The 24,248-nt window shown below is 37.6% G+C and overlaps 2 protein-coding genes across 2 annotated transcripts in view; one reads left to right on the plus strand and one right to left on the minus strand.

The window, feature by feature from the left end:
- Window positions 1-8,986, plus strand: part of LOC133526075 (uncharacterized) — a 170,134-nt gene extending 161,148 nt beyond the window's left edge. The window contains exons 4-11 of the mRNA XM_061862520.1: window positions 227-391; window positions 1,643-2,001; window positions 2,089-2,185; window positions 2,271-2,501; window positions 2,763-2,884; window positions 4,838-5,042; window positions 5,379-5,529; window positions 6,134-8,986. Coding sequence (XP_061718504.1) covers window positions 227-391; window positions 1,643-2,001; window positions 2,089-2,185; window positions 2,271-2,501; window positions 2,763-2,884; window positions 4,838-5,042; window positions 5,379-5,529; window positions 6,134-8,244 — 3,441 coding nt within the window. The 3' untranslated portion in view covers window positions 8,245-8,986. The remainder of the gene's footprint in view (window positions 1-226; window positions 392-1,642; window positions 2,002-2,088; window positions 2,186-2,270; window positions 2,502-2,762; window positions 2,885-4,837; window positions 5,043-5,378; window positions 5,530-6,133) is intronic.
- Window positions 8,987-9,917: 931 nt separating this feature from the next.
- Window positions 9,918-24,248, minus strand: part of LOC133526080 (uncharacterized transporter slc-17.2-like) — a 29,855-nt gene continuing 15,524 nt past the window's right edge. The window contains exons 2-9 of the mRNA XM_061862532.1: window positions 23,310-23,436; window positions 20,008-20,101; window positions 17,254-17,496; window positions 16,474-16,645; window positions 15,597-15,739; window positions 14,066-14,286; window positions 12,768-13,068; window positions 9,918-11,574 (exon numbers count right to left, since the gene is read on the minus strand). Coding sequence (XP_061718516.1) covers window positions 11,377-11,574; window positions 12,768-13,068; window positions 14,066-14,286; window positions 15,597-15,739; window positions 16,474-16,645; window positions 17,254-17,496; window positions 20,008-20,101; window positions 23,310-23,436 — 1,499 coding nt within the window. The 3' untranslated portion in view covers window positions 9,918-11,376. The remainder of the gene's footprint in view (window positions 11,575-12,767; window positions 13,069-14,065; window positions 14,287-15,596; window positions 15,740-16,473; window positions 16,646-17,253; window positions 17,497-20,007; window positions 20,102-23,309; window positions 23,437-24,248) is intronic.

The raw sequence follows: 24,248 nt of genomic DNA on the forward strand, positions 1-24,248 counted from the left end.
GTCTAAAGTACGTCAGGATTGGATAATTTCGATTTAAAGCCAAACGTTTTTCTTCTGGGGGTCGGTCATTTTTTGGTGCCACTAGCATATACCTTTACAGAGAAAGCAGCTGCATCCGCATTTAACACCAACAACGCGTCTTTGTTGTTATGATGCTATGAACGTACACTATTTTGATAATACAAAATCTGTAGCAAAAATTTAAATGTAACTTTGCTTGTTTCAGATCGAGCGGTTGGCCCAGTACGAGCGATTGGCGGGCGGCGGTTGCGCTAGACGCCGTGCCGCGCGCCTGTCGGACCTGGAGCGCGTGCAGGACCTCTTCCCGCACGACTACCTCGCGCTGCACGACGCGGACGCACCGGCGGCGCTCGCCTCACACCATGCTCAGGTAATCTCCATATTCATCTACTGAATTACGACTAAAATAGCGCTTTTCTAAAACAAATTACTTCTTTACAACATATAATCTCTTTGGATTTCACGGGCCTAGAAATTCTGGTCTTGTGCTGGGCTTACGTGGGGATATAGTTCCAACACGTAGAGCCCCTTGGAGAGCTTTAATGTCATGTATAACGCATGCTGGAACCCGTTCACAGGCGCAACAATAGGTAGACGCCGATGAACCGGTTGCAGCAGGCATTGAGACTATCGTAGAAAAAGTGATCTATATTTTTATGATTAAACTTTCTCGCTATTATTAGTTATATTTAGCCCCAGCACCATCGATAAGGCTAGATTAGCTTGCCCAATCGCTTTGTTTTAAACTATAAGTTGTAAACTATCACCCGTTTAATCATTTCATATAATTAAAAAGAGGACGGCAGGTTTTATTCGAGTACAAAGTGTCTCGCATTTAATAAATTATACATGCACAGCTACTATTCCTTTTTTTAAATTTAATTCACCTAAAGAAAGAAAGAAAGAAAAAAGAAAGAGAACAAAGTAATCGGTTACACGTTACGGGAGCAAAGTAGTAAATAATAATAAATATTATAGGATATCATTACACAAATTGACTAAGTCCCACAGTAAGCTCAATAAGGCTTGTGTTGAGGGTATTTAGACAACGATATATATAATATATAATTATTTATAAATACTTAAATACATAGAAAACACCCATGACTCAGGAACAAATATCCGTGCTTATCACACTAATAAATGCCCTTACCAGGATTTGAACCCGGGACCATTGGTCACGGAATCACTACCCACTAGGCCAGACCGGTCGTCAGGTTATATAATCATCACTAAACACGGGAGGTCGTCAGTTCAAACCACCAAACCTCATCACCGCTCAATGATTCCGATAAAAAAATATAACAGGGTCTATAGTTATGTCCAGTGTTTTGGACGTTGTCAAATTAAGGGAGATATATTAAAATTGGAAAACAATAATATCAATAATCACGTTTTATTTAGGTCTCACTTTGATAAAAAAAATATAACTGCAGGGTCTAAAGTTTGTTAAAAAAAATATAACAGCAGGGTCTAAAGTTATGTCCAGTGTTTTGGACGTTGTTAAATTAAGGGATATTCATTAACATTTGAAAAACAATAATATCAATAATCATGTTTTATTTAGGTCTCATTATAGCTCGCAATCAATATCTCATATGAGGTTATTTATTATTTTCAGAAATCGAAAAGCCTTCGCAAGAGGCCAAGTTTGGACATCGGTGGAACAGTCAGCGCGAGCACCACCTCACTTTCACCTCGCACCTTCATTATGGAGGCACCTGTTCAGCTGGGCCCCTTGGGAAACGCGTCCCCACCGCTAGATCGTCATCTTTTCCTGTTCAGCGACTTGTTGATAGTCGGCAAGTCGCGAGGAAGCAACTGCTTTAAACTAAAGGAATGCGTCAGATTAGCCGAGATGTGGATATCGCTGCCAGACGGCGACGACACCGGCTTCCTGATCGGATGGCCGACGCTCACTGGCGTCGCCAACTATCTTGCCACGTACCCCACACAAGCTACTAGAGATACCTGGTACAGGTATGACTAGTTACATTTTTATTATTGACATCAATATCCTTAATTGAAACAGGACAATAACTTACCTTACTTACTTACTTTTTACAGGAAAGTTCAAAATGCTTTAACTGCTCAGCTGTCGACGGAACCAAAGTCAACTAACATCCAGATCTTTTACAAAGATTTAACGTCTTCAATTGAATTCGTAAGTACAATTTTATATAAATATTTGGAAGAGTAACAGACATTCTGTTGACAAATGATTTTAACATTCTATTATTAAATTCTAGTGCAAAACTGTATCCGTGGGTCCGGAGATGAGCGCTCGCTGTGTCGTCCGTCAAGCCTTACATGTATTGCAAAATGGCGGAACAGAGGGAGATGGAGATGCTGAAGCTGAAGGCGAGAATGAAGGAGATGGAAGATGGGGAGCAGCGAGTGAATTTGCGCTTTGCGTGCGAATTTCAAGAGATGCTCCACCAACTCCTCTGCAGGGTATCGAGAGACCACATGCCATACAGGTAGGAAATCTGAAAAACGAATCCTTTTTGTATAGTATCTCAAACAGCGCGAGGACATTGCTCATGTGCGTAATATTTATCTTTAAAACTTTGTACAGTACCGAGATATTAAAACATATTGCATTATCAAAGTATTTAGCTCACTGAGTATGTTTTGTTTGCCCACTTTATCACTTCACAATAATTTAACATTTTGGATTGCAATCCATTTCGCAGATTTGTTCTTATTAATAAAAATCATTGTTTTTATTTTATTTCCAGATGTCTAGAATAAGACAGACTTTATCAAATGAAGACGGTTTCGACTTGGAACATGTAAATGCCAAGAACAACCCGTGTGGTTTGGTTTTCGAGTTAAGAAAAAAGAATCAGGGATTAAAAAAGTGAGTATTTCTTATTTAATTTTTATAACGTATGTTTACGGCGCTTGTGATGTTTTGTAGACAAAAGGCTTATGGAACGCTAATTCTCAGCAATTTATAAGATATGAACTGTCGTAAAATCGAAGACGCCAGGCTGATGCGTCATAAGTAAGAGATACCTTACTTATGACTCATTCATATGTAAAGACACAAAAACCTTCCTCTTTATGTGGTCAAACATCGTTATGTTTGATAGCATCTAAAATCTACCCACGTATAAAAATTTGTGACCTACGATCACTATGACTCCCATGAATCGTCGCAAACAGTATTTCATCATGTCAAATTAGAATGCTCATTGGGTGCTATTAAAGAACATAGGTCAGTTTAAATTAGGTCAACCATCAGGTATTCTTAGTTTAACTTCTTAATTTCTATGTTTAGTATAGGGGAGAGAGTCGGCTATATCGTACTGCCGGTTAAATCGTACGTACACCTCTTCAACTTCTTCAACATTTATTCAGCAAATAGGCCACAAGGGCACTTTTTACACGTCAACATGGAATTTACATACAAGCAAAAACAAGCATATCAACAATTATAAAATACTACTCATTGAAAATATTAATGCAAACTACTTAAAAGTATTATTGTTTAAAGAAAAAGTAAGTGAATTATTATTATTACTTAGAGATGTATAAAGTCTCTAAATGTCGAATTACAAAGAGTAACAAAAATAATAATAATAAGATTGTCTCATAGCGAAGAGTCTCGACCAATACCTAGAGAGACTCTCCTTAGGTGGTAGGATCAAGGGTCAGATGCAGAAGGAGGTGATCTTGGACACGGCGCGGATAGTGCGGCGGTTCCTCTCTCTGCGGCGCTGACCACCGGCAGCTTGGGCCCTGCCCCGCTGCTGGCGGCACCCTAGGTTAGGTTTTTTATAATATGTTTATATGTATTTGTATTGTTTTTATATTCATATTGTAAAAAGCCTAACATATGAAGATGAATAAATAAAGGAAATAATAATAAAAAACAAACAGACTGTACCACCTATGACTGTAAAACATTTGTTAAAAATAAATAATTTTGAATTTTTGAATAATTTTGAACAGATACAAAAAAAAAATCTAAAATTATTTAGAGGTGTAAATATCTCTAAATGTCAGAACTAAATGACTTTTATCAAATTATTCTTAGAGATGTATAGAGTCTCTAAGAGTCAAAATTCCGTATAATTAAAACATTCATTAGGATAAAACAAACGTACGAGAACCGAATGAGGTGTCTCACTGTAATTATACTCAAAAATAAAGTTAGCTTAAACAGACCAGTCTCCACAAACAGCACCCGTTCACGAGTATGACGCGTATCTCAGCCATCGCCTCCCTCAACCTTCATTCGGGAAAGTGGCACTAGTTTTCCATTGAACAACCTAGTTTATTTACACGTAACCACCAACAGTGATCTAATGGAAATAAACCCAATAATCTAATCAGAAATGGCGAACGGCTGCAAACAAACGAAATAGAAAGAAATGATGTTCATCGGACTTGACCTAACTTTTAATGTGTGTTTGTACCTAATAGTGGTACGATATAACTAATTCGTAGGCTAAATCGTACCAGTTCTTCCGAAAAAATGCATTTTTACTACGTTAATTAAATCCCAGAATGCTCATCTTTATAATGAATGTACCCTAGATACTGAACTTTTATATATACAGTCAATCACATTTGTAAATACTTCCCGAAACAAAATAGTTACTTTAAGTAAAAACTGGTACGATATAACCGACTGTCCCTAAAGTAAAAAATCATGTCCCTTCCTAACGCATGGCACATTCACTTTTTCGTTCTAGACCATGCCTCATTTGCTCAGAGCAGCCGAGCGCACCCGGACAATTGAGTTATATGAACCACTTTTTTATAATATGAACAACCTGTAGCATAAAACAATGCTTGTCAATAGCGGCAGTATCACGCCGGGGCGAGGGTTGCGCTTGCTGCGGCGCGGCGGGCGGCTGTTCGGCGTGCCCCTCACGCGGCTCTGCAACGGCACCCCGCCGCCGGCGCTCCTGCACGCGCTGAAGAGGCTGCGCGCGGTGGCACCGCTCACACATGGGGTCTTCCGGCGGAGCGCTAACGCGAAGGCCTTGAGACTGCTCAGGGATAAGGTATTTTGCGCTTTTAGTTGGAATTTTTAATTGACCATTTAAGAATAGAGTTTATCGCAGAACAACAGTAGAGATCGAGCTCGTTAAATCTCGTCTAGTTTACAGCTGCCTCTGTCCTAGTTATCCCACGATATTGATACTTAACTCCTCTTTGGTGTCTAGAGACTTCATCTACATCACCTTTCCTTTTTATTAGCTTTCCTTCTCAGATTTTATTACCTATTAAAAGCGAAATGTTAAGATATACTTTTCTCTATTTTATGATACCTCGGCAAATGTATATTTATTTAAAATTAAAATTTTGTTAAGTACTGACATAAAATATGTTTTTTCCAGCTGGATACCCTTGGCCCTTGGGCGGAAGGCTCCGCAGAACTAGACCGAGCACCTGTTCTACTATTGGCTGCTTTAGTGAAGGAATTCTTCCGTGCCCTGCCCCAACCGCTTCTATCTGCTGATCTGTACCCATCCTGGCTACAACTACTCGGTGAGTCGATCTTAAAAACCAGTATCAAAGAGAACTTGAAATAGAGGTGGATTGTCAAAGAAAACTTTGTAGCTACAGTAAATTTACTGCCATATTTCAACACATGATTAAAACTCCACCACCAACGCCATTTGACTTATTGATTCACTGATATGTATTAAATTTCTTAAATATCAAAAAGTGGTGCCAGCTAATAGATCGAAGGCCAAAGGTATGGAACCATTGTTTCGAGCGATGGCGCCATAACCTATGGGTTATGCCCGGTAAGATGGTGTCACTTTTTGATATTTAACAAATTTAACACATATCAATGAAAGAATAAAGATCAAAATCAAATGGCGTTCTAAAAGTTTTAATCATGTGTCGAATCCACCTCTATTTCAAATTCTCTTTGCCAATATACATAATTATTATTTCGATGGATGTTTATATCGTGTCCGAGACCTTGGCATTACATTACAACTAGTGCAATAAATAAGTATACCTCAAGGCGATCAAGAGTTCTATTACAAGACAACACATTAATACGCAATATTTTAAGGGCGCTGAAGAATGTCACTTGATGTAAAAACAGTGCAATAACTTAGCATATTTATTGTTACAGGTTTGCCTCAGGCGGAAAAAGTCAATGCCGTACGCTCGTTATTATTGAAGCTGCCGAAATCGCACTACAACATGTTGACTTACTTCGTGTGCCTGCTTCAAGCCATCGCCAAGAAGTCAAACATTAACCTCATGTGCCCCATGAACCTCGGCGTGTGCGTTGGCCCGAGCCTTCTGTGGCCAAACACTCCCTGTGACAAAGCTCCCAAAGCAGTGCCAATGGTCGTAGAACTTTTAATAGTGAAAGCTGAAGCTCTTTTTGGCCCACAAATATCTGGTCTTCTGGGAAGCGGCAGCCCGGAATCTTCAAATGCATTGCTCGACTCCGGCGCAGAAGAAAGCGATAGTCTTCATTCGGTTGGAATTTCACTTGACTCAATGGAACTATCTTCACCTCGCAAGGAGAAGTTATCCTTAAGCCGAGATTCCGGGCTGACACTGTCAGAAGACGATTCAAACAGCAACGGAGGAAACAGTCCAGCGCCACGCAATATACTGCACAGCCTATCGGCCCCAACGTGTAATCTACAACAGGAGAACAAAATGGTATCACGATACTCTGCAGAAACCCACAATGTCAACGGGCTCCCTCAGATGTCCCACAGGCAAAATCTATATTCGAACAAATCAGAATTATATAACACAGTCAATGACGAGCTTTACACGACACCCTACATTGGTGAACGTTATGTTCACAACTCGATTAATATTGGAATCTCAAATAATATTGACGAAAGAAATTACGTTGCCAAAACTGCTGTCAAACGACCGACTGCAAACATTTATAGTCAAAGTCCCGCGAAGTATATTACAGGTCTTGAACCACAAAAGCCACCGAGAAGCAACGTTTCTAAGGCTGCTCGTACTTCAAAGGTCTATAGTATGTTCTCCGAAACCCAGGATTTAGATAAAACCATAACTAATAAGAATTTTAACAGAGCTAAGAGTTCCGATAATCTTTTAGAAGTCAAACAGGAACCGATGGATAATAAGCGCGATCTGGTTTCTAGTCAAGAAAATATTTTGTACAGCAATTTGCACGACCTCGCCATGTTTACTGAGAGCATACAGCGACAGACCCAGTATCAGGCGCATGCTGATATACTAGCTAATACAAATTATTCACGAGTATATACTGGGTGGGAAAAGAAAAGTGCAAACTACAATAGCAAGCCAGAAAACATATACGGACAAATGGCAAAGAAGCCTGGAGAATCGTCTCAAAATAACGATGGTAGTGTAACACCGGCAGCCACCATTTTTACAAGAAATGACTGGTCTCGTCAAGCAGCGAGGACGAAAAGTTTAGAAGTTAGTGAAGACGGGCAATCTAACAGCAGCTCTGAAAAAGTTCGAAACGGCAACTACGACGTTATAAACAACGCGAATAACTGCCGCAAACGACGCTTCGATCCCGCCCATATGTGCAACAAAAGTTGTACGGCGTCACCAGTAGCTGACAACAGAGCACGAGAAAAACTTATAAACCCTTTACAGAAGGTATATTCCTACGTGGATAACATCCATAATTCGGATGAAAGCAAAAAATCCAGACATCGCAACTATAACAACAACAAGTTGAATGCCTCAAAATCGCTAGCAAACATTATTCTGCACAGCGATTCCAGCAGTAGCGACACGCTGTACCAGCCGCAGAACTCATTTAACAGTCGATCGACAGAGTCCCCCGCCAGTGAGAGCTCGTTCGAGAACTGCTACACGACCCAATATATCGAGCCCCTTTACACTTCCGTTTACAACCGTAGGCGGGACATCTTCCACGAAGAGAAGTCGAGCAACATGTTTGCGTCAGACATCTACAAAGCTACACCGACGGCGGTGAATCCGGAGTACCACACGTCCGAACAAGAACAAAACAACAACAAGAAGCCGCCGCACATGCCGCCGCCGGTGCCGCCGAGGAAGATGGTGTATCAGAGAGTACTGAAGAAGTTCCCACCGGTTCACGTAAACAAAGACGACAAGGCATCGAGGTCCAAGTCCGTACCGCCGCTGTACAGGGACCCGCCCAATGGTGCTGACAAAACTGACCAAAACGTTTTAGCTTTGGACTGCTCCGAGTCTGACACCGAGTCGGAGTCCTACGTTTAAATGCTGCTTGAAGCACAAGAAGGTACCTATTCTAAATGAATGTTTGAATCGCACCGAGTCAAACCTTGGTGAGTTATCGAGCTGTCATCAGAAATATTACAATGTTGTAAAATGAATATTGATATTAACACAGAAATGTTGAAATAACTTACTTCTGGAAGTAAGAAAATGTACGGGAAATTAGAGTTTCCTAGATATATGTATCTCTAATTGCGGTTTAGTGAAAAATCACAATAATCAAATTACTATTACTTATTGGGCTACTTAACTGACATTGAAGGATATTATTCAACAAGATATAATAATATAAGTATGTTGTCTTTTATATAGAAATCTTTAATAGTTCATGTCATTTTAATATACATATAGCGATGTTATATTTTAGCAGTATCTTGTGAATCCCGCCTGAAGTATCTTTTGTGACCATAACCCGAGTAGTTTTGGTGATGTATTTCCAAAGACGTAAGATTAGTTTGCAAAGCTAATATAGTAAATCGATGTTTCTTGTGTGAATGTACCTCCCAATTTGTAGGGACTATTGCCGCGGGTTACAATTTTATAGATTTTACTTGTCGTATCTTCAAAAAATACGTAAACCTATGATTTTTATGTGTCATGTATATCGTAAGAGAAATATTGAATATATTTTATTGACTTAAAGGTAGGTAACCCTGTGTATATAATGTAAGTATGATTGTACCTATTATAATTTACTAAAATACATTAAACAATTTTAATGATATTGAACTCTTAATGAATGTTTTTCCCCACATTTATTACCCAGCACGTGTTCGTATAGAGTATAAATATATACGTACTCATAGAAGGGCGCATCAAAGAAGTTGCGAGTTATCGCACTAGCAACTTTTATTTAATATAATTACAAATAAAGTAAATAAACTCACTCGTATGCGGGGTCACAATCATGTAAAAGCCAAGTGTACCAAAAATTGTTTTAATAACACGGCTTATTATAAATATATCATATCTGAAATCATGTTGCGTACTCGCGTTGTTTTGATATCGTTATGGCCTGTTTACATATTTTATAATCTCACAATTAAAACTAATCAATGTAAAAATAGGCCATAAAGATCATCAGAAGATCGTCATTTCTTCTTCGTAGGCTTAAAACAATGCCGTATTTTTTTATCCTGGTTGTTTCTACCTATTAACTCGACATGGCTGCGTTAAACTTACCGAGTAGGTGGTACCTAAAAAAAGGCTTCTGTTTGGTATATCGGTTTACTGATCGTGGTTATTTAATAAATAAATATTCCATTTATTTTTACCTAATATCTGATGTGGGCCAGCCCAGCAAGCTCGCCCGAATTTCACCTTCCCATACAAACGAAGTTTCATTCTCATTATAAAAATACGTGTTGGATTGTAATGAAATTTTGCACATACAATGACATGGGGGTATATCTAGTCCTGTAATTAAATTATATAGCTCCAGTTTATAAAACAAACAAAATAGAGCAAAAACAAGTGTAGCATGAAAAACTTACTGTATTTTTTTAAACTATGGTATCTACAGTATAAACTCATCATTTGTAAATATAAAGATTCAGAGCAATCTAACTAGTCCTTTCAAAATGAAAGCGTACTTAACTACGTTTGCATAGAGAACCGAGCTTGCTGGGGACTCTTAGTAAAAAACCAAAACAAAATTATAGTCAATAATATTTATTATAAAAATAATTTACATTTAAGTGCAAGCTTAATTCATCACAGTCGTATTAATATTTCCACAATCATAAAATCATAATTTAACATAAAATGCCAGCTTACCAGCTTACATTAGTAGGTATGCTTGAGCCACATAACTCAGACCAAAGCAGCTAGCTCATCATTAGGGTTCCGTAGTCAACTTGGAACCCTCATAGTTTCCCCAGGTCCGTCTGTCTGTCAGTCCGACTTTGTTCAGAGCTCCATGACTGTTATTGCTATATATATAGCTGCAGCTTGGCGTGGAAAGTGGAAAAACAAAAACAAGAACAAATTTTTGGGGTACCTTCCCTATTGATAAGTAAATATTTGCGAAAATAATCGCTAAGACAGAAAAAAACGTCTCCCCCACCTCTAACTTTTGAACCATGGGTCTAACAAATTTGAGCAAAATCGTGAAATAAACACTGTAAACTATAGTAAACATGATCGGTTAAGCCATTTTGAGCTATCGTAAAAAGTCTCCTTTCTTAGAAAAAATTACAATATATTTTTTATTCTATATCATCTATTTACAGACATTAAAGTAAACATTTGCTGGGGCCTCTCTTTAGGCGTACAAGGCCTGTGTTGAGAAATACTTAAGTACACAGCGTAAGTAGTCCCTTTTGCTTGTAATTTACCTACATGATAGTTACTAACAGCCCCTGTTCAAGGCAGCTTATTATGAAGGACGGGTAACTTAACTACGGAACCCAACACTGCTTGACATGCTGTTTATTTAATAGAAGTCGTCTTACCCACCGTATATAGGTATAAAATTAACAAAGTCTAATAGTTCTCTTAAAAAAATAAGTTTAGTTAAGTACTTAATTATCTATTTGCTTACGCATTAGCATAAATATTCTCAACATGTAAACGAAGCCAATGATATATTCTAAAATCATCCCCATATTATCTCAAATTTTCTCCTTTCAGAATCGAATTTTCACAATCTTGTTCTTAACTGTTTTTAATGAGACCTGACAACAAAAAAATTACAGTACCAGTACCTATCTAGTCAAATAAACTAAGCAGATACCTCTGTCACATAATTATTAGATTCAACATATCGCTCCAGTTAAATGTATGTATACTTACAATTATCTGAGACAAGTATTTTTGTTCGACAAGTTCTTTACGTTTCCAAGTTAATAATAGGAGCTCGAACGAAATATAACTACCTAGTATCAATAAGTACTTTCGTTGACACACAGCGAAAGCTCTTGTAAATTAAACTAAGTTTAACATGCAGCTCAGAGGCGGTAGTACAAAATACATACTCTTTTGCTGTCCCCTAGAGTATCCTCAGATTATATAATTTTTTGTCATCTGCTCTGTAGACAGTAACAGTTACAGACATATTCTCCTTACGAATACATTACATCACTTTGAAAGTCATTACTTATTCTTAACTATAATCTACGATTTAACAGGGATCGTAACGGTGGTGTCAGTTGAATTCGCGCTCGGCCTTTTATCTCTCTCGACCTCTTCAACTACAGGCACATAATTCCATTCCTGCGTTTCTCCCGTTCCAAACAAGATGAAGTAAAGTGCCGAAGCGATGTAAAGCGATGCTCCGGTCATGAACACCGGTCGCCATTCCGAGAAGCCATTCTGTAATTGGGTATACAATTAGAATTAGCTAGCCATTGATCGATTATACAAACAAATAATTAACGATGAGAAGAGATTAGGTTTGTGTAGGTTCTATTAACTTAATCGAAGAAATATAATATCTCTATATATATATATATTGCACGCCGAGTAAGGTAATTCTAACACCGCCTTGTCCAGGGGTATGATATGTAATAAGGGTAAAATTATTATTTATTGGCACACAAAACAGGTAAGGGTAAGGAAACACTTGTATGAAATTCTCATAGGTAGGTACATACTGTGCTTTTTACCCAGAGCAAAATAAAATGTTCCTCTTACCTGACCACACCCTTTTTTTAGGATGTAGGTATAATTATGAGACAACAAGTAGGATAATGTCTGTGTAGTTAAGTAATTAATAACTTATTTACGAGCTCTAGTGCAACAACCATGTCCAAGCATTCTCGTACAACTAATTCATTTCAGTCATTTAGACATAAGAGCCTCAGTAGAGAGTGCAGTTTCGTACCATTTAGCGTTGAAACTCTAGGTCTACGGTGGTGCACAATTTTTTTGCATAAATTGCGGAGCGTCTGGTTGACGTATCTAATTGGTAACCGAAGAGCTGGCGGTTTCCTCGCACAATACCTATATCAGCATTGCGATACAATGAGGAGATGCCGCCGACATCTTTGGTAGAATGCCTCAAGGGTCTTTTTTTAGATTTAAGCTAGTTACAGTCACACAACTGTATAATATCCATTATGTATAGTGTAACGTTGTTGTAAAAAAATAAAGGCGTGACTTCTCGCGATTTCGTCAATGAAGCACTCGTTAAGGCACTTTCATACGAACTTCCTCCCTAGATTAATTTCCGTTTGAAAAAGTACTGTTTTTTTTATTTACTACGTACTGGCAAACAAGCATATGGCCCGCCTGATGGTAAGCAGTATCCGTAGCCTATGTACGGTTGCAACTCCAGAGCATTTGTCGCCGCCCCACATAACCGCCGTCTTACACGCGGCAGGTACAGATGGATTGCATCGATTCCTTGTGCCCGACAAAAGGGAATACGCCGTCTCCGTTAGAATGCCAATGGGCCCAATGGTAACTCTTATTCAGGTCAGGTCATGTCTCATATATTAGTATATTAGTCATCAGAGTACACTACACGTAGAAAAAAACTGGTGAATTTTGTTGCATAACCTTACCCCGCTCTTAGTGAAATGCGCTGTGACGAGTGGCGTTACGAATCCAGCCGTATTTCCGATTCCGTTCGCAATTCCATACAACGTTCCTGCAAAATTCGGAGCCAAGTCCTGGTGGTTCACCAGGTTTGTGAGTGTTGCTGCCCCGTTCGAGCCCATGGAGAAGGTGATGAGTGCGACAGAGAGGACGGGCGCACAGCCAGTGTAGCCAAGGCCGATGAGTAGGAGCCCTGGCAGCACATGGGAAAACAGGCAGAAGAACTTCCTCATAAACGTTGTGGATACTACGTTCTGTTTCACGATTCTGTAAAGGAATTAATATGATAACCTTCAGTGCAACTAACGCTACTTGCCAACGCGTACATTATACCATATATGGAATTCCTGATTAAGGTACTAGTTGAACATAGAGCAAATGCATTTATTATTATATAATTACTAAATTACAATGTGACATGTTATTGAACCTTCGCTAAAGGTCTCCGTTTTGACTCGGGCAAACTACTTTCGTATTTCCGGATATTCTCATCTACTGATCGCAATTCTCAACTGATTCTCGCGAAATGAGGTAGAATTTAAATAGAATTTTGCTGTTGTTTAGTTTTTAGGAAATGTAAAAAAAATGGTGGAAATTGGCATAAAGGACTTAAGTGCCATTAGCATCTATGGCACTTGAGACTATTGCGAGCATTTACTTTCTAAGCGCCTTTTGTGCTTTTATTGTTTGACGATTATCAATGAAAATGTGATTTACCGTAAAATTTTCATTCTGGTATTTAACTAACGATCACATAAATAACGATCCTTTTGCCTAAATTGTGAATTGAAAGTACCCGCAAGAAATACTATACGTGTATACTATATGCTTAGTGATGTTTTGTAAAACACACATGTGTTTTACTTTTCTTATGATTTTAAAATACATTTTTATTGGTTCAAGTAGACAAAACCGTAAGCAGTTATGTATTAGTCATATGACTATAGCAAGCCAGACAAAAGCAGCGATTTACAGCTGTGCATATAAGTAGGCACACTTATATGTTATGCATAATACTGAAGTGTTGAAATACAGTGCAATTGCTAACATTTGAGACTGTTATGAAGTAAAATCTTAGGAATAATGAAGTCGAATAATTTTAGCAGTCAGGCGATTGCAACCAGTTCTAGTTGGTATTTTCAAATATAATGTTTCGTAATTTTTCTTAAATGTTATTAAAAAAATGATTGGTACACACTTGATAATGCACAATTTCAAAACATAATTGCATAATGTAATGTAATTATTGTAGTCATTTGTTCACCTGTCACCGATAGCTCCAAAAACCAATGAGAAGATCATTCTAGCGAGATATGGCAGCGACGCTAATGTGCCAGTGGACGTCAGGTTGAAGCCCAGCGCGCTCGACACAAACTTGGGTGCCGCGGTCATTACGAAGTAGAGGCCCCAGTTGCTCCCGTAGTGGAGAACAACCATCGCCAGGAACGGGAATGAGGTGAGAATGCTCTTGAATGGGGGCACGACCTGTAGCAAAATGAATAATTTAAGAAACCAAATGTACATACATAGGTATATATCCAAATTATATATTTTATAATTGAGTAAAAGGACCTAAACTATAATGAAACCGGTATCAACAAAACCTTTTAAGGCATCTATGTATGTAAGTACCTACATGGAAAAAGCTATACCTACATCAAATGTTCGACCAAAGTTCAATGTAAACCAACCATTATTAAAAAATTTCAACCCCTGGAATACCTTGAAATATGTATTAGACTCCATTTCACAGTGAATCTCGTCAGTTAAATATGAGTTCACAAACCACGAAGTACCTACATTTCCTAGTTTTACAACATTTGCATTTTACAACAGTAATGCACTTTACGTGCTTTGTTTTCAGTAGAAACATGATAACACTGCCTTAGTTAACACTATAAAACAAAGCTGACAGATAAACTGATGTTAATGCGCGTTAGGAACTACTGGTTGATAATAAAATCCCGCTACCGTAAACAACGTTTCCTTTATTACATATATTATACGTGACAGATAAACTAGTTATTACCTAACTTATTTATTGTACTACAAACCCAAACAAAAATAAGGATTATATGTATTAGCTTCCAACATTCAATTGCCCGAATTGAATAGGGCCCAGCAAGTGGATAAGTAAATATATTAATTGCCTGAAAACACCAAGTATTGTAAATAAATTCATATAGACGTAAGTAACAAATGTCATGCCCTTCTTTTGCAAGTAGGTATAACACGTCGACTCGGAGTTATCACAATGATTGTCGTTGTAAAATATTAGGCCGCCCTTGTCGAAAATCAGTCGGTTGAAGTGGTAGGCTCACCATAACATTTTCCGTCATGATCATGATGCAGTTCGTCGCTTATCAGATAAACGCTGTTTTACCTTGTTTCTTATCCTATTTTCGTTGCTGATGGGCTGGCTTCTAGTGTGTATTTTTATTTCTAGACAGATGCTGCCTGTATATAGGCGCCCACGGCATCACACACTAGACTAGAGTCAGACCAATATAAGTTGGCAGCGGGTTTTGATAGCCCAGGTGGGGGAAGTATTATTTTAAACGAATTAAACGTCAAACTTCTATGAAATTATAACGTTTATTTAACACTTTTACCGTCTGGCCTATCAATTCAAAACCGCTGCCAACCTTGGTCTGACTCTAATTCAATCGTGCTTTACCGTGCCTTAGGATATTTGTGTTTATATGTAGATTCGATTATATGTTTACTTTTATTCCTTGGCGGACGCTGCACAGGCGAATCACGTCACTCAACAGACTAATTCTTTAATACCTTACCTTATTATGTGATTTTTGCTGCACTTTGTCGCCGATGGCTTCAAGTATGTACTTCTTTTCCTTGTCGGATATGCGGGGGTGCTGGACGGGCGAGTCATACACTAGCGCCCACCACGCCACACACCAAACGAAAGCAATGGCTCCTGCAAGCAATGTAAAATTATTTGTTTATGTTTAAAGCCATTGCCTTGGATACTTGACACATAACACTGGATTGGACTAAGGTAGCGTAAACGGAGTATCTACAATATAGATACCAACTGAAGATTTATCCGTGTAATCGGACCAGAGTTCTAAATTAAAAGATAGTAGTTCTAAGATCTAAGTTTTAATATACGTATGTATGACCACTAGATAGTTTCCAAAAAATGCTATTTTTGATAAACACTTTTCTATATACTACCTACTCCCTTATATAGGTAAGCCATCGAATTATAGTCAAATAATTAGGCACAGCGATTGAGCTGGAGAGAATGGAGATTTAAGGTAACTAATTAAACTACATTAACTACATAATCTTACATATACGTTTTCATATACTACGTCATATTTAAGTTTAATGAAATTAAGACCTTTCAAATCGAATAATAAAATAAAATACATAATCCTCTCTTCTTCGTCTTCGTTGAATGTCTAAACTGTTGACGCGCTTTTTTTTTTATGGAGGATAGGCAGGCGTTTGACCACGATCACACCTGATGGTAAGTGATGATGCGGTCTACGGTGGAACACGCTTACCTATGAGATACCTATTTACTCTAGCCTTGAAGAGATTCAGATACAACAAATACATAGATTTAAATACAGTAAATATTGTTGTCGTAGGTTCAATTAAAACAGAGCCATAAAGTACTACGAGGAAAATTACTGTATTTACCTGGAATATAAAAAGCGTAATCCCAGCCGAAATTCTCGATAAGAGGTCCAGTGAGCGACCAAGTGACCACTGTGCCAATCGCGCCGCCCAGCAGCGCGCTCACAAACTTGCCCTTCTCCGCAGGCGGCGCCCAGTGCGCCACTAGGGCGTGGAGGGCGGGAAACAGGAAACCCTAAACAAAAAAAACAACTAGGGATTATTTCATTATATTTATTCTCGTATTCCGTGCAGCAATTAATTATTTACTAATTGAACACTACGGGCCTCAACAAAAAAAAACATTTAAAAACTACCAAACTGCAATCGTCTATGTAAAGCAAAAACTGGGCAGCAAAAAGAAACGAAATGGGATGGCTTAAACGTAGTGACGTGATTTGCACATTCACGCGCACCTTTAAATTACTTTGCAACAGTACGTGGAATAACACATTGTGTTTTCCTTAACGGTAACCTTCAAATTATACTCTTTTAGGAGCTTTAGCTCCGTCACAAATCAGTGTTAAAACATTAGTTAAATTGGCACACCATCTTAACATGTTAATCAAAATGTGGGCTAACTCTTTTGATAGGACTTTTGGAAATTATTTCTACGTCTCGAATTTACACATCTTACTAACTGAAACGGTAAATTCCATGGACTTCCAGACGCCTAGCCATATACTTAAAAAAACTATTACCTCAATAAAATAAACGAGTAAATGTTTTCTAATTTGCATAATCATTGATTACGCAGCACGGTTAGTAAACACGATGTACGCAATACTTTGACAAAATACTTACTGCGGCTAGTCCCATGACGAATCTAGTTGCAACCAGCACCAGGTAGTGCAGTCTTGCAGCTTGAGGGGTCAGCGTAGTCAGGAGGGCGCTGAGTAGCATTGTGAGGAACACCACTTTCCTGGGGCCCCATAGCTCTGCCGCAGTCCCTCCCACCAAACAAGTAATGGCGTATCCCCAAAAGTAGCCCGATAATACATAAGCCTGTTGCTGCGCCGTCCAATCAAATGTTATCACGCCGTCTGGCTGTTGATGAAATAACGAATGTCAAGTTTTTTACACGGAACTGCTAATTCGTTTTTTAACATTGAAACTTGAGCAAATCGATAAGGTCTTCTCGCTTTAAGTACCTAATAAAGTAAAAGCAACTCGGTGCGTAGCCAACGGAACGAAAAAAAAAATTTGCTCTCCCATAGAAAATGTCGAAGTCAGACAGCCAAAATGTATCAAACAGTCAATTTTTTTTCGCGATTTCAGGATTGGTCCCATAGTAAAAGTTGCTCAGTATGACTTATATATTCACCCCGTAAATTATTGCAGGTGACTAAATAAACAACCTGTATACTACATACTTACTCAGTTCGTAATCACAAAACAAAATCATTGCGCTAGCTATATTATTATGGTTATTAGTGTTATTCCATGAAGATTTTAAATAAGCTCTATTAGCTTCTCCTGGTGTAAGAATAGAAGATAACGTAAAGTAAATCAACAGTAAAGATAAAATCTTAATTACACTAATAATCTGCACATGATGACCCTTAGCGCGGTGTTATTTATCGGCCGCGTTAACATTCACGTGTCTTTTTGCAATTTATACGTTATAGACAATCTTGTCAAACACAAGCTAGATAACACATACATACATACATTAACATTAATATTACAGTACCCATAAATTAATTTGGGTGGTCATAATAAATATCCAATTATTTAGTAGAGCAACTGCCGTTGCAAAGTAGTAGTAGTAGTAGTAGTAAAACACTTTATTGTACAAAAAGAAACATAAAACAGGAAAGAACACATATCATTTTTACAAAGGCGAACTTATCCCTTTCAGGGATCTCTTTGAAATTGGGTAAATTGCGTACAATATCTAAGTATGTCACAATAACTACACTTGAAACTACAGTATTGTTTTGTATTTAAAATTACAATTTAAGGTTACGACAAAACAAAAATTAGTGGTTTTTTTTCTTTTTTAGGGTTCCGTACCCAAAGGGTCTAACGGGACCCTATTACTGAGATTTCGCTGTCCGTCCGTCCGTCCGTCCGTCCGTCTGTCACCAGGCTGTATCTCCTGAACCGTGATAGCTAGACAGTTGAAATTTTCACAGATGATGTATTTCTGTTGCCGCTATAACAACAAATACTAAAAACAGAATAAAATAAAAATTTGAGGGGGGGCTCCCATACAACAAACATATTTTTTTTGCCGTTTTTATAAATAATGGTGCGGAGCCCTTCGTGCGCGAGTCCGACTCGCACTTGCCCGGTTTTTTAATTATCTCCCATAAGCATGCAAATTCGCTTTTCAGAAAGTAGCGGATCAAACAAGTTTGTCAGTAAAAACAGGCGGGAATTTCAATTTTTTTTGAGACGATAACCCTTGGCACCTACATTTTTTTTAATTTGCTGCTTTTTTTCTACTGACGGAACTGGCTTGACAGACTATAAGCTTAGTCTTTAGTGCATAGTATAGAGATATTTAAGATGTAAAAAATGAGCACTATCACGCCAACAAACCTCAATCGCAGTTGGGCGAGAAATATAGTCGTAAAGTACGAGTAACACAATTGTAGTTAATAATAAATAAATTTAAAAATATGTAGTTATATATTATAGTCAAATTAAATTGGCGTGACTAAGTATACATCTTCGTTTCAGGTGTTTATTTTTAGGTCATTGTCAGTAAAAAGAAGAACGATCTAATTATGCAAATTTTAAATTAAACAATGCTCAATTTATAAACGGTCTTCACCGCGGTGAGAAACAGTGTCTAATTAATGATTCCGTAGAAGTAAAATAAACGTTTTAGTGTCGACATGCTAATGACACTCTGTGACTTAATTTTAAAGATGATGTGTACCAGGACAGTGGATGAGCACTCGGAAATTTGTAAGTTAGACATTACAAAATTTGAAGGCTAAGTTGATCAGTGTAAGGTTTCCAAATTTATTTTTATCTTACAATTGCGACCAAATGTGTTACCGGTTTTGTTGTTAGTCGCCACAATTCAATACTGATCGTATGGTTTAATTAGAAAATATTAATATTGCAATAATTTAGTATTTATACATATAAAACTGGTATATTCATATTTCATATTCCTTTATTCATAAAATTTAAAAAAATTACATGTCAAAAGGGTAATTCATATAATTAGGCCGATGTCTATTGAATTACAATACATACAGTCATACACCTACATCTCCTGCCTCCAAAGATCATGTGCTATAAAAGTACATGTTATCAATTTTTAAAGTTGAACATTAGTTCTAAACAGCCCATATAGACATGAAGGCAACAAACAAGTCCAGTATTCCCATCATATACATAGCACTCGCCTCATGAGCGTATATTATTATGATCTCTGAACACGTACTACTACTACTACTACTAGTACTAGTTTGCATAAGGCGATGATAATAAGAACCCCGCCGTTACGAGCGAATGGTCAGGTATTGTCACGTCGAAATTAGCTGGTGGGTACAATGATTGTATTGTAGAAGGTTACAATGATGCTCGACCGCTTACCTGGCGGAGCTGCCGCTTGGTGATCATTGTTGAACTCATATTGTCCAGCAGCGCGCTGTCGTCCGTCACTATGGCTTCGCATTCTGACTTCACTCTGAAAAATACAGAGAAATTAGTGAGAGATCGCTACCGTTTATTTTTATGGCACCTTGGTTAAAACTGCATATTTGTGACCGCTGGCTGCAAAACGTCCCACTTTGTCGCTTGCCATAAGGACGCCTTGACAGATTATTCGTATAAAGATACAAGCAAATCGCGTTCTTATTGCAAGCGACAAAGTTTTGCCGGCCGCGATCACATTTATTCTTTTTATTAATTTCAATACAGACATGAGGAAATAACAAAAAACGGTACTAGACTGATTGCGATTGCGGTACAATCTAATCTTGGAAAAGTTTAGGTATAGACCAAATTTTTTAGGATCTAAATCGTATCATGTTTAACTCATTAGATTCTCTCTCCGTCTGACCTTTAGAGGTAAACCGAAGGAAACCTTACATACACTTTAAAGGTACATATGTAGTTCATAACTAAAAATTACAGTACTCGTAAGGAAAGCTTAGGTAATAAGATTTCATAGACACCAAATTAAAAATGCAAAAGAAATGAAAGAAGAAAAAAAATGTATCTACAGATTAGTCTCAGAGTCTCAATGCGCGCGGATTGGAAATGGAATTATTGCTTATCAGAACATATATAATCGTTCAACACGTGAACTACTTTCGTAAATATTAAATGAAAAACCTATTCAAACGTGTTAATGAACAGAGGTAATACATACCTACCTAACATAGAAATGGTACTAAGAAGTGTACTCGCATAAAAAACTTTATTTTTTCCTGTTCCTATTAATATATGACAACAGTGTTAAGACAGGGTCGGGACTACATGGAGGCTAACGGCCCGATTCGAAGAATGATTAAGACACGTTTAAGATATTGGAAAGATCTTTAAAAGATCGATAACTAAACGACATGTCAAAATTGACGTTTATTTCGATTCCGCTGTGATCTCAATAAGATCTATCTACGATATTTCTAACGTCAACGTGACATTGGTTGCCCGAATCGAGCTGCTTCTGTCAATTATACGACATACAAACGATATCTAAATGAGAACTGCGTTAGCGAGACGCACGGTAACTAAATGACTGATGATGATGATTCACATATTCTGAGGTCAGTGTACATTAGAATTGGCCTCATAAATTTTGTCAGTTGCGCGTGCATTTCGCTCGTAGGTACCGTCACGTCTGAAAATATCGATACGAAAAAGTTCCACAAATATGTATACACTACCTTAATATATGGGCAATTTGTGTATACATATCTTTGGCACTTTTTTCGTATCGATATTTTCAGACGTCACCGTACTTATATGTAGGTTGTATAGGCGCGAGGAAAATGAACAGGTGACTGACATCATTTTGATGTTTGATGATCGTTTTGATGTCACAATGGAAGTTTGCCTCATTTTATATACAAATACAGAATCGGAACCGGGAACTCCCGGTTCTTGCCATACAGACTCAGTACCGGAAGCATTCTCTATTCATTAAGCCTTACTCGGAAATCAAAAAGTAGCCCGCTTAGGATCGATAAGTATGGACAATGTAAATTTGAAGTAATTACAAAAGGACTTAAAATGGCATGCTCTTAGCTCACAAACGGAGTTTTCATTTCGGAGTAAATGTTTTTACTACCTTCATTCATTAAATATGAGCACATAGATATATTTACAAATTAATCAAACTAGGTACACATATTAAATAGGTAAGCATGATTATCTTTTCTATATATTTGCTTGGGCATCATCGGACAACTGAAAAAATCTATAAAGCGCAAATTTTGTTTTACATTATGACGCAGCATAACGTCCAATATCTACCTAGATATTGGACGTACCTAGGTATCCCCATTTCATTTACCATGGCCGGATTCCACTTGAGACGGTCATTAGGCGTAAACAATGCGAGTAGCGACAACAAAAGATACCCGGCAAACTTATTTTGCGGCGTAAGAACATGTAACTGTCCAGTCTTGATGTTTACGCCTATTATTTGACCACACGCTGGCTTTGAAGAGCAGAGCTCGTAAAACAATTGTTAATCAACATTATGGTTATCGTTGTGCATTTGCAAGTGAAATCCCACCATGATAAATGAAATGGGGTATGTATGCTTCTTACAGTACATTAGTGGAAATGAATTTTATTCACAAGGAAAAAAACCTTGTGAAAATGTACTTTACAGCTTCCGTAAATGCTATCTTTTTCCTTTGGAACTGTTCCAGTGATAACTGATTTACCTTCAAGCGATACTTTTACTGAATACGTTAAAAATCGTCACGTGCATGGCCACGGTCGAGCCCATATCTCATTGTGAGTCGAGGCCTTTGTCAATTGCTATGATTGCACTGCTGTACAAAGTTAAATGTGGGTACCACTATCATTTCCATCCATCGATTTAAAGACCCGGGTATTTTAAATCGATGAGAGCAACATTTATATACATACAGTACTATAAAATGACACTTACGCTTACATTGTTGATCTGTTTATTCATGACAAATTTGAAATCACAACTATCATATTCTGCAGCAAGCTCGGCCGAATTTCACGTTCCCATACAAACGGAGTTTCCTTCTCATTTTAAAACAACATATTGGATTGTAATGAAACTTTGCACATACAATGACATGAGGTATATCTATGGCTAAAATCAGTTTATACAGCTCCAGCTTATGAAACAAACAAAACTTAAATTCGATCTATTTTATGGTATCTGAAGCTACATAAATAATTACAGGCATAAATATAGGTACTTTATCATATTTTAAGTACAAAGTTTAAGAGCAATCTAGCTAGTCGTTTTAAAATGAGAGCGTAACTACGTTTGTATGGAGAATCGAGCTTCCTGCGGACTCATGACACTATCCGTGTGATCTGGTTATACCTATGGAGATTAATAATACAGAAGATATAAATAAAATAAATAAATACATATTTTAGGACATTATTACACAAATTGACTAAGTCCCACAGTAAGCTCAATAAGGCTTGTATTCTAGGTACTTAGACAACGATATATATATAATATAATATATACATATTTATAAATACTTAAATACATAGAAAACACCCATGGACTCAGGAACCAATATCCGTGCTCATCACAACGAATAAATGCCCTTACCAGGATTTGAACCCGGGACCATCAGCTTCATAGGCAGGGTCACTACCCACTAGGCCAGACAGGTCGTCATAACTATATATAAATAATATATGGGTGCATGTTTACTCACGATGTAGAGTTTTTGTCATCAGGCACCATGGCGATGATGTTGACGCTCATGTTGACACGCATCATGTAGTTGACCCAGCACGCGAAGAACATCATCATGGCGATGTTGAATCGCGCTGGCACGAAATCTAGGACAAAGAATAATCGTCATTCAACTATCTATCGTGTGCTATTGTTTTTGCAAAGGTTAAAAGAATAATAACTTAGTTTTTACTTACTACTTAGTTGTTTGCTATAGTGTAGTCGCGCGATTATTGCCTCGTATTAACATTATTATATTAAAACGCGTTTTGTAAGTTTTGTGTATCAACTATCGTTAACATGGTTCGAAATGTTTTGAATCCTAGTCAAGCCTGTTAAGGTGTTAATATATTAATATCTGTTGTCCTCGGAAAACATGTAAAAACTCTTATGGGTTTTAATGCGCCCGAGATAAGATATAGCTAGATCGATTTTTCGCCCCCGAAAACCGCCACATAGCAAAATTCATTGAAATCGTTAGAGCCGATTTCGATATCCAAATTCTAATACATATTAACATAACTCTAACCCTGCATTTAGTTTCTGACTAACAGCGAGTAAAGGATAATATAGCAAGGGTTCATCTGCCAGCGTTGTAGTAAATACACTGCAACATTAAGTATGCTGAGGCAAGCTCCTATTTAACACACATGAATATTAAATTTCTCCCTTATATTTGCAACTCAATTTCTTGGTTTTTAAGTCTAAATTCAGTGCTTATTGGTATTTAATGTCACTTCGTCTGTTAACTGTGCCATTTCATGTGATGTTGAATAAAAAATTTCTATGTCTATATACCCGAAATATATAAATATATAAGAATTGCTCGTTTAAAGTTAAATATATTAAATTTACGATGTATAACTTCCAAACCCACAGGAGTTCTCTCTTAAGTAGGGACTAAAATTTTTACGATTAG

The sequence above is a fragment of the Cydia pomonella genome, chromosome 16 (genome assembly GCF_033807575.1).
Source record: "Cydia pomonella isolate Wapato2018A chromosome 16, ilCydPomo1, whole genome shotgun sequence".
Lineage (NCBI taxonomy): Eukaryota > Metazoa > Arthropoda > Insecta > Lepidoptera > Tortricidae > Cydia > Cydia pomonella.